General features: G+C 42.1%; 1 protein-coding gene across 2 annotated transcripts in view; it reads left to right on the top strand.

Moving 5' to 3' along the window:
- Window positions 1–16,230, top strand: part of arhgap35a (Rho GTPase activating protein 35a) — a 62,908-nt gene extending 46,678 nt beyond the window's left edge. For both annotated transcript variants that reach the window (XM_044203998.1, XM_044203999.1), the window contains 5 exons: window positions 1,208–1,349; window positions 7,198–7,275; window positions 8,680–8,811; window positions 10,242–10,347; window positions 12,049–16,230. In XM_044203998.1, the coding sequence (XP_044059933.1) occupies window positions 1,208–1,349; window positions 7,198–7,275; window positions 8,680–8,811; window positions 10,242–10,347; window positions 12,049–12,526 (936 nt within the window). In that variant the 3' untranslated portion in view covers window positions 12,527–16,230. The remainder of the gene's footprint in view (window positions 1–1,207; window positions 1,350–7,197; window positions 7,276–8,679; window positions 8,812–10,241; window positions 10,348–12,048) is intronic.
- The last annotated feature ends 1,363 nt before the right edge of the window (window positions 16,231–17,593 follow it).

The following is a 17,593-nucleotide window of genomic DNA, read 5'->3' as shown; positions in this document are numbered from 1 at the left end:
ATGTATTATGAAAGCTGACCATAACAGTATTTTTTAACGGTCATCATCATTAAAATACAAATTATTTTGAATCTTAACTATAAAGAAAAACACATTAAACAAATCTATAATAAATTTAAGTTGAGAAAAATTCAACACCCATATATCGACCGGTAATATTGGCATGTAGATGTATTGGTCAGGCTGATTTAGGTGGAAGCCTAATGAAAGACAATAACTTGGCACTATTGAGCCAGCTGAAAGATAACATAGATTAACAACAGATTAAATTCACCAAATGTTCAGAATAGGCAGTGCAGAAAAAGTCCAGGTGAGCCTTTGTTGACCTGTTCAGTCTTAATTAGTGTTTCCTTGCTTGTTTCCTTGAGTACCGCTGTGAGTGAGTGTGTATATATGTGGTATCAAAAATGTTTGGTGGAGTGCAGTGAGGTCAGGATCTGGAGCAGAGGGCACACCAGGCTCCTTCTCTCTAATGAGCACTACTCTGTGCCTTTCCTGTGTCTGTCTGCCAGGCCTGCACAGCTATGTGCCCAGCCAACCATGCATCCCTGCCTCACCACCCAGCCTGCCAGGGCAGAGCCTCAGGGGGCTGACAGACTTACTAGAGATCCAGGCCTCAGGGGCCTTCAAAACATTCCCACTGAACACCATTAAAGCGCCATACAATTACTGCAGATGCCTCAGCCATGCGAAGGGAGGCAGAGAATGTTGCAGGAGTGTATTAGAGGTCTCTTAACAGGAGAATAACAGGAGTTAGAAAGTAATTAAACAATGAATAAGAGAGTTTGATTATCTGAGAGCTGCACTGCAGTAGACAGAAAGAGAAACACAAATTGCTAAAGGAAAGAGAGCAAAGATGAAGAGACCAGAGCGATGTAGAAACTGATGTATATCTCACATTGCACAGAACAGGGTTCAAGACAGGAATGTATGATCACTTATCAGTTTAAGGTTTGAAGGAATGTGCAGGATGGTTGTGCGTGCATGTGCGTGCTCGCCTTTACTCAAGTAGATACTAACACAGTCACTTTAAAATAAGGTCATGGTCTTTTCCTTCTAAATCAAGTCATTTCGAGCCACTCAGCTCAGTGTCATTTTGGAAAATGTTTTGCTACGTCAGCAGTGTCAATGTCAATCAGGCTCAAATAATGAATTCTTTCTCTGAGTGCTCCCATCATTCTGGTCTTTCTTCTCATTTTTTCCCCAGAAACCACGACCCAAACCCAGGCATTCCATCTCAAAACCCATTGAAAGCAACTACTTTGGTATGCCACTGGCCACTGTGGTCACTCCTGAGAGGCCAATCCCAGTCTTCATTGAGAAGTGCATCCGTTTCATTGAAACTACAGGTAAGAATCTGTTTTACTTTACATAATAAGGAGTACAGATGCTTAATGGAATCCAATCAGATGCAGCACGGGCTGTTGTTTTCAGTCATTTAAGTATTAACTGTCTTAAAATGATTTCGAAGGATCCAGTCTGCCTCTGCGTACATGCTATACCTGCCTCCTTTGATCTCTTTTTTTCCTGCGTTATTCCCTTATCTTAATCCTCCTCCCTGGTGGGATTGTTACGTACTGTGGTCTTCACTAAGAGTGTTATTCTGTCGTCCTCCTTAAGTCACATGCAGCATTTGTGTCTATGCACGTGCATCTGTGCTTTCTTTTGTGTCTCCCTTATTCTTTGTTCAGGTTTGATAAATGGTTGTGCTTGGCTGAGCTGTATGCTTTATACGTGGGCACCTGCAGGGACATGAACCAAGTTGGGGTGCTAACTTACTTTTTGATAACCTAAATAGTTGTCTCATAAAAAGAAAGCAAAATGAAGTGTGATAAGATCCATGGGTGAAGAGGTTTTCCTTATATGTATATGCATATTACATAAAAATCATTAGCTAGGGTGTGTGTGGCAGCTCGCAAAGTGATTAAAGTAAAAGCATCAAGCAGATCATGCTGGCATCTGTTTGCAGTGGTTACAGTCACAGTATTTTGTGCCAACTTTAAAAGATTCCGATCAATGTGATGATGAAAAAAGCCAAGGGGGATTTTAAGCAACAAATAAGTGTGTCATGGAGTATAAAAAGTTAGAATGGCTGTATGTATTGGAACTGAAATACTCTCACCTGCTTAGATTAACCTTGAACTTGGTGTGGATTAGAGTCTGTGCACAATTGTGTGCACATCTTTAGCTTGTTACCGCCAATAATCCACACACCCCCATACCTCCTCTCCTCTCCGGGTGTATTGGGAGCACAGATTTGGTTGGATAGCCTCTTCTAACCTTGCTAACCCTGTTGCCCAGATGCCAAACCCCCTGCCAGGCTTTTCTGGTGCCCTACTGCCCTAGGACTGCCAGCTTGCCTCTCAGTCTGCCACCAGCTGTTACACTAAACCAGAGTCGACTTAGTGCAGGGTCGTTGCCTATGTATAGATATTTGTACACTTTTCTGTATTCTTGGCTGGGCTGTAACCAGGATTTTAGTCATGAGTCAGTCTCCCATCCCACCACTGCCAAACATCTCAACATTTTGTCACTATTTGGATTTTTCATATATTATTTATTTAGTTAGCTGTTTTACTGTATTTTCAGTAAATTTTATTTAAATGGGGCATTTGCATGTTTTCTTAAAAACAGGCTATAAACTCAACACAACTATCTAGCTAAAATACCTGTTTCAGAAAATTGTGTCTATTTTACCTATATCTAGTATCAGATTACATACTGCATTTCTTAACAGGAAACTTGCCTCAGAATTATAAAGAAATTACAGACCCATAAAATAAAGCATGACAGTTTTATTTTTTAACATAAAGGTCTAAATGCTGTTTCAAAGCTCTCTCCATACTGCAGGAATACAATGTTGGTGGAGTAGTACTGAATTATTTAGTTATTTATTTATTACTTAAACTGGTTCTAAAAATATTGGGTCTAAAAATACTGGAATCAGTCTAACCAAAAGTAAAAGTTTTGTAAAATGTAAACTCCCTCAAGGTTGCTAAATCCCCCAAATGTCCAGAAAAAATACACGACATAAGTCGTAGTTACTGTCCTGATAGTTGTGTTTTGAATGTTTGTCTTATAGCAAACTTAATGTGGTTTAGGAAACTTTGTTATACATCTAAGTAATGTTTAATAAAAATGTACAGACTCATAGAATTGTCTTTTCATTACCTTTCATAAAGTGAGTTGCTTTTGAGTTTGTCAAAACATTGCTGTTGCTTACTGACACGCTAAATCATTCCACTGTAATCTCTGTCCTGATTAAAGACTCTGTATTTGTGGATTACTGCGGCCTTACAAAACATCCACTGCCGTCCTCTGTGTAGGAGTGTAGAGGCAAAGCTCTAGATGACAAGGCATCACGTTAGATTTCACCTCACCCTGTTCAGATGTTAACTCGAGCAGTCACAGCCCTTAGTTCTGGATGAAGGAGAAAAACTGGTTGAATATGCGTTTAAATACGTACACGCTGGTGTGTGCATACATGAGGATATTTTCCACCTCTTACCCTCACTCACTCCTTTCGTATTTCGCCTAATCCTCTTTTTTCCTCCTCCTCTCCTGTGTCCTTGTTTCTCTACTTCTTTCTCCTGATCCAGTCATCCTTCTCCCCCTGTCTCTCAAAGTACCTTCACTTGTCAGATTTGATTTCTTTCATCTTCTTCCCAACCCATATTTCTATTTCTCCTCCTGTCCTATCGTGACCTCACTTAATTCACCCCCCCCCCCGTCAATTGCTTTCTCTCCTTCCTCTTGTCAGCATGCTTTGTGCGTGCGTGTGTGTGTGCCAGGGGGTTGCCAGGTAATGTTCTGCCCCATTCCCTCTGTTCGATCAATATCACAAGGTAGGAAATTGGAAGAACGTTGGGGCACAGCTCTTTTCTGTGTGAGTTTAGCTGGCTCCTGTGTTATTTGTGTCCGTATGCATGTGCGAGAAGTATAGCCTCACACATAACACAGTCAGAACCAATAAGAATATGTGCACAGAAATATTTTGTTTGCATACTAACACATGGAGTACATAATGGCACACCCACACAAACTGCGACTGGAAGGAGAAATGAGTTACAATGTGCTATTTGGTTTTGATCGTAGTTAATTCAGACTTATCTCCTTATCCCCTATCTGCGTCTACAATCAGTGGGTGTAATGGCACTCACAGGAAATTACCATACAGCGCTAACACTATGTTTGTCACTATAGTGGGAGCTGATAATGAGTGACGTCGTGAGGCTGACCCCGGACCTGCAGCTTTGACCTACATCCTTTTCCTCTTTCTCAAACAAAAATACTCAGCTAACTTAAACCCAAACCCAGCGTTCTTGCCTTTATTCTTATCGGTTTAAATGTCATTAATGATCCTCTTACAGTCTTGTGTTCATATACTGCATCTTAAAAGTATTATATAAGAATGATGGTCTATGTGATAACCCTCAGACAAAGCCAAATTGTTGATTTACAAGTCATAAAACTCAACAACAGTATTTTTTATGTTTTTTCTTATTTTCTATTTTCAAAAGTCTTATTTCTTTGTTGCTTCTCTTAATTGTGTCTCACATCTCACTCCCCTTGTCCTTGAGAATAATAAGAGTGGATGTGGCATTTTGTGTTATTTTCATGCAGTCTTGTAGAAAAGCAGCTATATAAAATCAATCCATTGTGACTGCTGTTATCTCGCCTCAGCTCTGGCTCTCTCTCAGCATGGTAGCCCCAGTTTGTTCTGCTCACGAGTGCCGAGGTGATGAATGTGTGTTAGCGTATGCAGGCATATCTGCTGGCCGTAGGAGCCTCCATAGCGACGTAAAGGGCAGCACCCAGCGACTGCCTGTTTTCATGGTGAACTATGAAATCAGCCTCTGAGCTGCTGAAACCAGACAGACGCTGGGGGCTGGGCTGACGTGGGATCAGCTGGAGTATTGTCAGACAGTAACATGCTGCCAGAGCACAGCCACTAACTGCAGGAGCATTTATCGCGCTCTGAGTTTGTGTGATTGCAGGTTCACAGGTGTGTTTTTGGCCAATTGAGTGCTGCTGGAAGCTGTGAAGTCACCATAGATGGTTGTATTTTTAGGTTTCATCTCATATTTGTGTGTGTATTGCATGAGGATATAGGCACCAGAAGCTGATAAAAGTAATGATTAATAATAGCTTTAAAGAATGGAAAGTTAAATTTACTGCCAGGGCTAAAGAAGACATTTTTAGAGATGTAGATAGAATATTTGTTCGCCACAGGATGTGCTCATATTTATATTGACCCAGGAAGTGCTAGTGCTTTGTTTGACCCTAGAGAGAGCTCACCTTTCCAAGCCATCATCGTAAAACACTTTTATTCACCTTCTTTATCCACTGACTTTTCTTCCATCTCCCACTGCTTTGTGACTCCTCTTCCATTCTTTTCAGTCTCCTCTAGCTTCCATCTTTTATGTGTTTTGTTGTTTCAAAGATTTCCTATCCCTTTGTATATCCCTCCTTATTATAATCCCTTTATTTTTTTCTCATTCTCTCTTTCATCAGTGTGACCCTCACCTCCTATGCATCCTCACACTCCCCCACTATCTTTCTCATACTTGGGCGCTTGTCCTATTTTGCCTCTATCTCACTCTCTCTCCCCACCACTGCTACACTACTCTCCTCTCCCTATCTCTCCTCCCATCCCTGTTTTCCTAGTGTCTGGCTAGAAAAGCTTTTGTGGGTAATTGATTGGTAGAAGGAGGAGATCGATGCTGTATGCCTTGACTGAGAGCTCTCTCATTTCCTCCCTGCCTCTCTCTATCTCGCCCTCTTTTTCTGCCACTCCCTATCTCCCTCGCTCCCTCTGGATTGCTCTTTGTCTCCCTGAATCGCCACCAAAGTGTGAACGAAGAGAGAATTTTAAGGGTGGGAGGAACCTTATCTTTTATGATTTGGAAAATGTTAATGAACGAAAATGAAGTGAGCTTTCGCTCACACCAGATATCCATGTGTCTTTCCTTTCTGTTACTGTCACGCTTTGACTTGGTTTCTTGTGTTTTCCATGTCTGAGTACATGGATGTATTGCTAAAATACAAGACTAAAAGTGATATTTATTAAGTGTTTTCTGCTGCTGAACTTGAAATATTTTCAAGCGTGGACAGTTTTTGAAACTGCTATCGTGCTTTCTTCCCACAAGACGATACACTTTCAAACTGTTGACTATATTAGATTATAATAGAATAGATTATTGCTGTAAACAGATAATAAAATCCAACAGGCCTACTTAATAAGTATATAAGTGGCTGCTTCAATCATATTGCACTAGACTGCACCTGCTGTGAGCCATTAAAGTCTGGAAAAATATATATTCAAGCAGAAGGCAAGAGAGACAGACAGGCAGAATTGTATGAAAACTAACAGACTGTTGCAGTCCTGCTCTTTTGTCTCGAATTGTTGTAGTGATGAATGGAGAGCTGCAGTGTTCTTTATTGCTGTCACTAAAGTGTTTATGTTGTTTGAACTGTTAGATGGACCAACGTTGTCTATAACTTTCTCGATTTGGCGATAGCCTCCCTCTGTGTGTGTTCAATAAAACAGTGCCACAGATTTTACACCTTTTACATTCCAGATGTCTCTTCTGCTGCATTGGTCAGTAGGTATATTTTACACCTCTAAATAGAAATGCCTTCAAATAAATATTATAAGAGCTCAAACATGCAAATTGTAGCGATGCTGCATTTTTCTGTTTTCTGGCACAAAACCTTTGAGGGGCCCTTTAGTACAAATGGATGCAATTTAGCTGTTGAGTGTCTAAAGAAAGGCAGCAAATCCTCAGTAAATATCCTCCAAAGTATGAAGTTGGGTGTGAGAGGAAAAGCACATGGCATCCGCAGTTCCTCAAGTCATTTTAAAGTGTGTGGCACTAAGGTAGCTTGTCACAGTTTACCAGTGGGCTCTTAGCAGGCTTGCAGGAGTGCTTTATGGGTTTAATAAATAGTGCTAATAGTGTGTTTAGATGGAGGGGGACATAGGGAGAGGTCATTAGAGCAGCCTGCAGTAGCTCTACTTTTTCAGTCCTTGCGAGTGTATCTGTACTTCGCGGAATGATGTATCAAAGGGTTCTTGGAGGTGATTGACTATCTACTAAAAATACTTGATATTTGTTGCGAATTAACCACATGAAAAGAACACTGAGCTAATAACATTCCTCTCTCTCTCTTCACCTTTCTCTCTCTCTTCACTAGGGTTGAGCACAGAGGGCATCTACAGGGTCAGCGGGAACAAGGCAGAGATGGAGAGCATGCAGCGGCAATTTGATCAAGGTTTGTTACTTTCTGCTCACTGTACTCACATGTACATTAGTACACATGCTCATTCTTGCTTCAGCCTGTTCACTTACAAGCTGGGTGTGAAGAAAAGGCCATGAAGGTGTGTGTGTGTGTGTGTGTGTGTGTGTCTGCTTCTATCTATAACAAGCCTGGATCCCCTTAATTAACCAGGGAGCATTCATTCTACCAAGGGAATTGGCTTTCGCTTCCTTTTAGACTGTAGAGCTGCCTCCTCAATCTTCTACCTGCTCCTGTGTGCGTGTTCACATGTGTGCATGTACTGTACAAGCACTCTCAATGTGTGTCTCCATGCGTGTGTCTATCTGGTGCGGGCAGTTAATTACCTCCAGATTGGTTTGGTTAATGAAGCATGTCGCTGCCGAGATAGATAGCAGAGCAAGTTGGCATGTGTACGTGTGTGTGTAAGCGGGCATCCACGCCTGGTTGAGGTTAAATCCAACTCACGTAATCAGAGTTGAAGGCCTGTGTTGAATCATTCTGAGCCTCAGGCCAATGGGACAAGACAATTACAGGTGAAACTACAGCGTAGGTGTCTCATAGCCATACTGAAGATGGCACTTCATCAGCTCCCAGAAGATTCAGATAACTTATTACAGGAGAAAGCAGATTCAGAAGCACTACACTTTTGGAAACTCAAAATGGGAGCTCTCCTCAGACTGTTCAAGAACTCACTAACCATATCTGTATTTTTTTTCTTGCCTCTCTTCTTTCTACACATATTACTCTAGTATGATGCTCTAGTGGTTTTTCTGTCCAGCTCTCTGAGCTGTCTCTCTCTGCTCAAATCTACTTTATAGTTGTCTACGATTTATTCTACTTTTATTTAACCAAAATGATGGTACATCACCAAAGATGCTATTATTCCAATTGATTAAATGATGAAATGTGAAGTTTAGGACAAACCTGTTTGTATAGGCTTGTCTACAAGTTGTGTGCACCATCCCAAACAAGCACAAACAGTGAATAGGGTGATATGGATAAAATCCTCTAACACTAAGTGTAATTTTACATTGTAATATCTCTATATATCGCGATTTTGTACATTTTTTGGAAAATCAATAACCAGACAGGAATGTCTGTTTTGGATCCAGAAAATGTAATACCTGACAAATCAAAGTACTTTATCACATGGATGCAAAACTGATATAAAAGTCCATTATTTCCATAAAACACCCCTGTTCATTCAAAGCGAGCTTCACAACAGTAGATTTTTTACAGGGGTGTTGTTTTGGAATGAGTGAGATTGTAAGGTGCCTATCAGGTTTTATTTTGGCCAACTCTCTTATTTACTTTTATGCATGTAAAATTGTGATGTATATATGATAAGTGTGTTTTGTACTTCAAATGTCTTCTTTCCCTTTCATTTTTTTTTCCCAGACCACAGCCTGGACCTGGTGGAGAAAGACTTCACCATGAACACAGTAGCCGGAGCCATGAAAGCCTTCTTCTCTGAGCTACCTGAGCCTCTGGTGCCCTACAGCATGCAGGGAGAGCTGGTGGAGGCCTTCAGTAAGTCCTGGGGCTATGGTGTGAGGGGACATGGGGCAAAGGGATGTGGGGGAGAGTTCTTCACAAAAACCCGAGGTGTATTGGATTTTACCTTAAATCCTTTTCCCTTCATTGTAACTTTTCTTTAAGCTAACAAGCAAAACTCTTGCAATCCAAATCCATCCATGGGGAGAATTGGATTTAACACTCGGTGAGGAGCTGGGGAACGGAGGAAAAAGGGGATGGAGAGAATATTTAAAGCTTCGGAGAGGAGGATGTGGGGATGATTGCACATGATGGAGGGATGCAGGAGCACTATGGATAACAGGGTCTGGATGAAGTCATGAGAAAACAGTCATATGTTAGATAAACACTCTCCACGGCCTCTCCTTTTCTCTTTGTGTCCTGTAATCTGTTGGAATGGAGACTTAAGGCGTAGCTTAGTCTTGCATCGCGCCAGGGAGATTTACCCCTGGGCCGCAAGGCTGCTGTCACTCACCGAGCTCTGTCTGTGTGTGTGTGTGTATGTTTTTTAACGGCCCCAGCGAGACCCTTCAGCCGTGACAGAGACCTGATAAAGCTCCTGCAGTCTGTGCCACAATAGAGAAAAAGAAGAGAGTGAAAAAGAAAAGTGAGTTGGGGTTAGAGACAAAAAAAGCCTTCAGTCAATTGAAAGTAGCATTTTGTGCTTGGCATTTTCAAAATTTGATCTTTTTTACTGAGAGGTGGAGAAAAAGAGAGACAGCTGGGTGGGTGGATTCTAGTGGATATTGTCATGGTGACATTACTTTAAATAAGCTTTAGGAAGTTAGTTAAGTTTTGTTTGCTGATGATGGATGTACAGTAGGAGGAACTGGGACTATGTAAAGCCATTACGCCTCAAATCTGTTTTTGATCCACACTGACCTCATTGTGGGAATACAAACTCAAATTCTGTGATTGTAAATCATGTTTGTGATGTGGAGGAGAAGATCTGCTGTTCTCACTGCTGCTCTTTGCCTTGCTCACATTCACACAGGATGGACTGTGTTAGCTGGTGACGTCAGCGTTTCTGACTCACTCCTCGCTGCCATCAGACTTAACACACCCAGCGTATGTGTGTGTTTGTGTGTGAGTTGCTGTAATCTGTAGGACATTGTGATGGGTGTAATCGTGGTATGTTTCTCCTCTGGAATGTGTAGTCTTTGTCTGGTGAGAACTGTAGTTTGGAGTCCTTTTTGTACTGTTGTAGGATGAAATCACTGTGTCCTGCACAGATTTTTTGAGAGCTGAATCCAATTGCTTTCACTATGCTCTTCAAACTCTCCTCTTACTCCCCGCCATCCCTCCTCATCTTTCTGTGCTCTCACACCCCTGACATCTTGTCCTCAGATTGCCCTAATCTTTTCTTTCAGCCACTCAGCCACTTTCCTCCCTCCTCTAACCTCTCGTCTCTCTCTGCCACCATTCAGAGATCAACGATAGGGAGCAGCGCTTCCAGACGATGAAGGACATTCTGCGCCGCTTCCCCAAGGAGAATTACGAGGTCTTCAAATATGTCATCAGCCACTTGAACAAGTGAGTGAGTGACAGGGTCAGAGACGGCCTCTGACAGCCGTGCTGACTACACCGCCGGTCACCCAGTCAGGTGACCTAGCGGTGACATCACCGAAACTAGCACACAGACAGAATAGAGGTTTTGCTCAGGTTGAGTCATGATCTGTGTTAATGCAGTGGTTATTTAACCCCTATTTGTATGTGGACAGTAATGGATGTTGCAGTTTATTTATGTATTAATAACTCTGTCAACTTAGGTATGACAAGTTGACTTCTGTGCTCCAAAACTGCCAAGAAAACTTTGTAGTCTAAATTCAAATCAGTGGTTCCCAACCTGTGGGTCAGAACCCCCAAGAGTTCCCAATATAAATCTGATAATGCATATTTCTCTCCAATTTTAGTTTTTCTATCGTCAAATAAAAGATACTTTTACCTTTTTCAAATAAAACTGTCTAAGAAGGATAAGTCATTCTTAGATTGATTTGCTCACAACTCACGTCTACACTATGGCCATAACCTTCAATGATGGGTCAGAAGTAGCTACTGTCTCATCTGAAGGGGTCCCAAGCCAAAAATGTTGGGAACCCTTATTATAGATTAACTATAGTGTAGTTTATAGTGCAGTTTTCAGAACAAAAGTCTGAACTGGGTAAGCGCAGACACCAAGGGTAAAATAGCACTTAGATATCTTAAGCAGTACACATTTTTAGCCACACTAGCACATTGCTCTGGGAATGGTAATGTTGGTCCTTTCTGTCAGTCCACCACTTTGGTCCAGACTGAAATATCTCAACAACTATTATGTGGGTTGACATTCATGGTCACCAAAGAATGAAGCCTTCTGACTTTGGTGATCCCTGACTTTTCCTCCATTATCAGGTCAAAATTTCAATTTATTAAATGCTATGGTTTATGACCAAATACCTGCAAACCTAATGACATTCCCATCAGCCACAGCTGTACTTTGTCTTTAGTGCTAATTTGCAAATGTTAACATGCTGACATGCTAAACTAAGATGATGAACATGGTGAACATTACACCTAAACATCAGCATGCTAACATCGAGAGCATGTTAGCATTAGCATTGAGCTTACAGCACCACTGTGCCCAAATACAGCCTCACAGAGCCGCTAGCATGGCTATAGACTCTTCTTGTCAAGTAATTTTAAAATGCAAAATATTAGATCGTCCCAACGTTTAGTCGATTGCCAGGAAATTAATTGATTGATTGAATTTTGATAATCATTTCAGTATTTTTTAAGCAAAAATGCTAAACTGTTTCTCCAGCATGAAAATGTTTCCACACTTCTCTGCTTTATATCATAGTAAACTGAAAATCTTTGGGTTTTGAACTGTTGGCTGGACAAAACAAGACAGGAAAATTATTGGAAGATTAATCAATAATGAAAATAATCGTTAGTTGCAGCCCTACAGTACACAGTATACAACTGAGTCGATTCTTCTATCTGACCATTTTAGAAAAAAGAGACCCCTGCTGTTTCGATAGCCTATTTTATGCCATATTAGGAGTAAAAACCTTTGTAATAATTCGGCTTACATAATAGCATCAGCTTATGTGATGAGGAGATTTAGAGGACACCATCAGGTTTTGATCAGCAGCAGATCATTTGAAGCATCCCTTTTTTGAAATGTTTTGTTAAAAATTAGGTAATGATTTGTAGCCAATTAATTTCACTTCATGGTTTCTTTGTGTTGCCCAGGGTGAGCCAGAACAACAAGTTGAACCTGATGACCAGTGAGAACCTGTCCATCTGTTTCTGGCCCACACTGATGAGACCAGACTTCACCACCATGGACGCCCTGACTGCCACCCGCACCTACCAGACAATCATCGAGAGCTTCATCCACCAGTGCGCGTACTTCTTCTACAATCAACCACTGGCCGATGGCCTCCCCGGCTCCCCCACCTCTACACTCTCCTTCGGGGGAGGAACCTCTGCCTACTCCTGCATGGCTGGAGGCTACTCATCCTCGCCAACTCCGTCCCCGACTCCCTACGTCCTCCCCGCCACCCCTCCTGTCATCCCACACTACGGCCCTCCTATCCACCACCACCACCACCATCAACATCGGTCCCCACCCCACTCCCCACCTCCTACTCCCCAGTCCCCGATCCCAGCCCTGCTGCCGCCCTCCCTGCACCCCCATCACCCCCCTACGGAACAACACACGCTGTGAACCAGGGATCAAGGGAAAGAGAGAAAAAAATAACTAAGAGGACGGATAATGAGATTCAGAGAGGTTATAAGGGTTCAGAATAAGAGATTTTGAAGTTTGGGAAGGAATTGAAGAAGATAAATTGAAACGTGAACAGGAGGTAGGAAGAGAAGTTGGGAGAGATTGAGTGAGATGCAGTATGTACAGGGAGAAACCTACATGTTTAGGAGAAGAAGAGGACCTTTGAGCCTCAGTTGCTTTTAGAAAAATGGACACACACAAGGCAGAACAGGGGAACACTTAAGCGCCTCTGAACTGGCAGTATGATCTTTCTCCCTCCTCGCCACTTTATTCCTTTGTCTCACAGTCTCACATCATCTAGACCTGCCCTCCTTGCCTTATAGAGAACCTACACACAAACACACTAAAGAAGAGTGAGATGTTGCCAGTAACTGTTAAAGGGACTCAGGGAGGGACTCAGAAGTAAAGTGCAGGGAGAATGTGAACTGTTTGTGTGAGTGGTGAAGCAATCCCAGCATAACAGACACACAAACACCCAGTGGCCAGAGTGCCTCCGACAACCACTCTCCTCAATCCCTTAGCCTCTAACTGTGCTAGGAATTTTGGTGGCCGGCGCACATTTTTGCAAACTGACCCAGCTACTGTACCTACCTGGAGGCCGTGGCTGGGTCAAAGTGGAGCAGAGAGAGAGTCCTGAACACATGTTTGTTTATTTCACCACTGTACAGAGGACTTAAGCAAGAAACACGTGTCACTACTCACCCGACAGGATGTTCTTACACATTCCTATGTGTCAACCCCTCATACACACGCACACAGACAAATTCAGTTTCAGTCGAGGCAGTATGCTAAGCAAAGAAAGGAAAAAAACAAATCTCAACCAACCAGATCTGCTAGGCATCAAATTGGAGCAAAGGATTATGGGGACTCTCACACCCTTGGCATTCTGGGAAGGCTCCTCCCAGTCTCCTGTTTGCTCTCTCTCTCTCTCTCTCTCTCTCTCTCTCTCTCTCTCTCTCTCTCTCTCTCGGTTTGAACTTCAACCTCATGCCCCGTCTTTGTAAACACATGAAGAAAACGGCTTCAAAAAGCAGATATTTTAATTGGTCCAAATCCTGATTCTACATTCACATTCCCACTGTCCCAATGCGCTTTATTTGACAAAATATTGGGAAACACAGAAAAAGACGGGCCCATCACTCAATGACTGGCCTTGCGTGTAAGTGTCTGTGTGACTGTCTATCTGTCTGTGTGCTCATGTATCCATGACTTTTTGTTTTACCTGAATTTCCCTGTATTAGGCAGATAGTGGGAATAATTCCAGGGTTGGACCTTCACCTGTCATGTTCTTGCTTCTTTCACACTGTGGTGGTTTTACGAGCGAGTCGGTGCGGCAGTTTTCACAGTAAGGACCTTGTTCAAAAAGCACTTTTCTGAGCACTTTGAAGGCACATTTTAAATTGGAGCTGCCATGACATGACAGCCACCGTTCACTTTATTGTCAATCCACCCTACTCTCTCTCTCTTGGAGCACACCACTGACATCTAGAGGAAGAAATGGGTATTGCAGCCATAACCTCCCTTCCTACTGCATGGGCGTAGCACCATTTTCCTACTGTAGTTTTTGTAGTGTCAGATTCTCTTATAGGTGCAATTGTTAAGATTTTCATTATTGTATGTCAGATAAAATTAACTTTAGAGCTTATGAAGTGTAAGAGTGTAAATAAAAGAACAACAGCAGTTTTAAATCTGGTACAAGTCAATTGAGAATATATAGATTGCCACAAAGCATGTGGCTACATTGCAGTTGATTAGACATGCAGTGAATGCAATTGCCTCTCTGTCTTTTTGTTGTTATTTTCCACTTCACCAAAGCACTCAGCCCTTTGTAGAGGAGTGCCACTTCCCAGACGCCATATTTGAATGGAAGAAAATAGAGATTTAGGAGATTGACGCACAATGTAGCATTACAGGCCAGAAAGTAAGAGTTGGAAGCAAGGCTTAAGCTTTGACAAGTGGGAAGCTTTTTATCGTTGGAAATAATTGGTAACCACTGCTCCAGGCCTCAGCATCCTGTCCTCATAGGACACAGCGTTATGCCTCTGGAAAGGAGACTCAAACCTGCTCTCGGTGGACTCGAAATATAATTTGCAAGAGTACTGTGTAACCACTACACCGGACTCCCCCCGCTGTCACTGTTATGCCACCACATCCCCTAGTCATTCCCTGTCCAAGAGAGACAGTTGGATCCGGGAGAGACAGCAGACAGAACAGACAGTCCATTCATCTGTCTGCATGACTGGAATGGAGCATCACAGAATTCCTCGGCCCAGCCTGCGGTTACCGTAGAAACCAGCGAGCTGAGGCTTGAGGAGAATTGCTGAGCCCCGATCGAGCAGCTTTTTAAAGTGTATGTGTGTGCACGCATGTGTCTCTGTGTTTGTGTGAGCTCGAGAAAGAGTGTGCGCATGTGAACTTATGCTTGTTAATGTTAAGCAGATGCTCACCAAGGTCACTTATTTTGTTTGACACCGAATTGCATCTCTGCATGTCTCCTCAGACAGTCCTCTCTGCCCAAAAGGGAGGGGAGGGGGGGGGACCTTTCAACCAATCACTGAACTCTTAAAGGAGCTTTTATCAGTCTACACTACCTATTTACTTTGTGTGTGGGTGTTTGTGTGTGTGTGTGTGATAGAGGAATTAAGAGTGCGTGTTTGGGTGGGTGGGTTTGAGCTAACATGCTAGCAAGCTGTGCTTGGCAAATGGCCAGACACCAGCGTGATCCAAACAAACGTGAAGGAGAGGAATGCTGTTCTCCTTGCGGTCATTACCCCGCTGTGTAACCCTGTTAGCTCGTCCAGATTACACACACTGATCCTCAGAGAAAGTGTGAGAGAGATGGGGGAGAGATTGGGGAGAGTGAGAGGGAGGGAAGACAGACAGCAAATGGGTGAATGGGATCATTATTTGGGAGATGGAGGGAAGAAGGAGGGGGTGACCACTGGTACTTGTGTGTGAACGCCGGCCAGTGGCGTTCCCTGTGTATATCAATGTGTTAATACTGAACTGACTGTGAGGCAGCCAAAGACTGTTGGAAAAAAAAAAGGGTTGAGGGAGAGATGGGAGGCAAAGTGACAGTTTAGAAGAACAATTGAATTAAAAATGTGACTTTGGTTCAGCGATAATATGTGGCTGCATTGCTTTTCTTTTTCTTATTTGTTTTCTTTTTTTTTGCAACAATGGTGACAGATGTCTGTTAAGTTAAAATGAGAAACAAGCAAAACTATATTCAAATGGTTGTTTATTGGTATGTTAGGGGGTCTAACACTTTGCCCTTTAGTCAGTGGTGATAGAAAAAAAAGTTTCTTTTTATGTTTTATTTTAATAATTAAAAAATACAAAGCATTTTTTTTAACAATTTCTTTGTGAACAATTGAGAGACCAGCCCAGTATAGTGCATGATTTCTTCCCAACCAAGGAAGAGGGCTCCACCACTCTCACTATTTAAGAGATGATAAAAAAAATATTAAGAAATAATGGGGGGGGGGGAGAAAAAAAATGAAGTACTGTAAAGTGAAAAGATAACATCAAACAAAAAAACTGTCATTATTTGCTGAGTATGGTAATTTGTCTCAATGGGAATGTTGTATACAGCAAGGCCTTATGTGATCTGTATCATAGTTAATAAATCAAATCTTGTAAAACTTCTGCTTCTTGTCTCTTTGTTATACATTAGAGTACATTATTAGACTAATTAATGACGTGTGGAACAGGTAAGGAAATCCTGATCAAGTTTGATGAGAAAGGTGAATGTCCCGGGACACAAGTAAAATGTATATTTAATCAGCTTCTAACTTTAAATTAACCACAACAAAGCTCTAGAAAAGCTAGTAAGTGGACCTTGAGATAAGATTGTCTTTGTTGTTGTCAAACTACTGTTTAAAACATCAAGAGAGAACTTTTAAATTGCTATTTATCAACATCATATGAAAGCACTTTTTCTGAGGCAACACTTAACAAAAACAATTTTAAAAAACAGAAAAATGCAGTCAGGGCACATAATGATCTACACCAGTGGTTCCTAACATTTTTGGTTTGTGACACCATAAAACAAAGAGGTGTCTACTTGCAACCCCTCATCAGCAGTCATATATGTCACTGGTTGTGACCAGTTTTATTAAGTGGATTATGAGTTTGTAGAAGTCTGTCCCTACGCACAGCAAACATGCAGGTGTTTTTTTGTTTTGTTTTTTTGTCTAAAGTGGGAGCACTTTGGGGCTCTGTGTCTTGCTCACTTTGACGTGGACAGGAGGAAACTGGGATCCTTACAAACCTTATGATTAATGGCTAATCTGCTCTACCAACAGAGATTCAGCCGCCCTAGATGCAGTTTTTGGGTGGAGGAGCAAAATACACAGCAACCCAGATCTAATTTTACAGAGACAGGCCCTACTCACACACTTAAACACATACTGTACAAGGAAAGTTGGTGAAGAGCAATTTCCATAATATTTTGTCTGTTGTCTTAATCATATTCAACATTGAAATTGGAGCTTTGCAGTACAGTTTTGTGTAACACTGTTGTTAATAAAGTATATAAAATAGAAGTATTTACAGACTGGAAGACATGTGCCAATTAAGTTTTGTTAAGAAGTTTTGTTCCACATAACGTGATAATCTTTGGATAAAGTTTGTTGCTCTGTTCTTTTTGCACGCTGTTGATGGGACACTAAAGCCACAGGGGGCCCCAGACGAGGTCACAGCGGCCCACGGGAACCTCCTGGTTCTGGTGAGAGCGGCCCCAGAAGGGCTCAGCTTGTGCCATTTCAGGGTGATGTAAGGACTCTGGTCCCTCTGAGGGCGATGTGAAGGCCTCACTGCCATTTCATGGTGCCCTCATCTGACCTTTTCATTGAGTCAAACCAAAGGAAATCCATGTCCATGACCTTTGTGGTGCATCTCTACGTTCTGGCACGGGAAAAAAAAAAAGAGCGGCTGATTGGGAATGAAAAGGGCAGGCCTGTGTGCACACAGGACACACGACCCTTGAACTCTAACCTTTAAGAA

This window comes from Siniperca chuatsi, linkage group LG7 (genome assembly GCF_020085105.1).
Source record: "Siniperca chuatsi isolate FFG_IHB_CAS linkage group LG7, ASM2008510v1, whole genome shotgun sequence".
NCBI lineage: Eukaryota > Metazoa > Chordata > Actinopteri > Centrarchiformes > Sinipercidae > Siniperca > Siniperca chuatsi.
The sequence above is the reverse complement of the archived record's forward strand: the minus strand, read 5'-3'. Positions and strand labels throughout refer to the sequence as shown.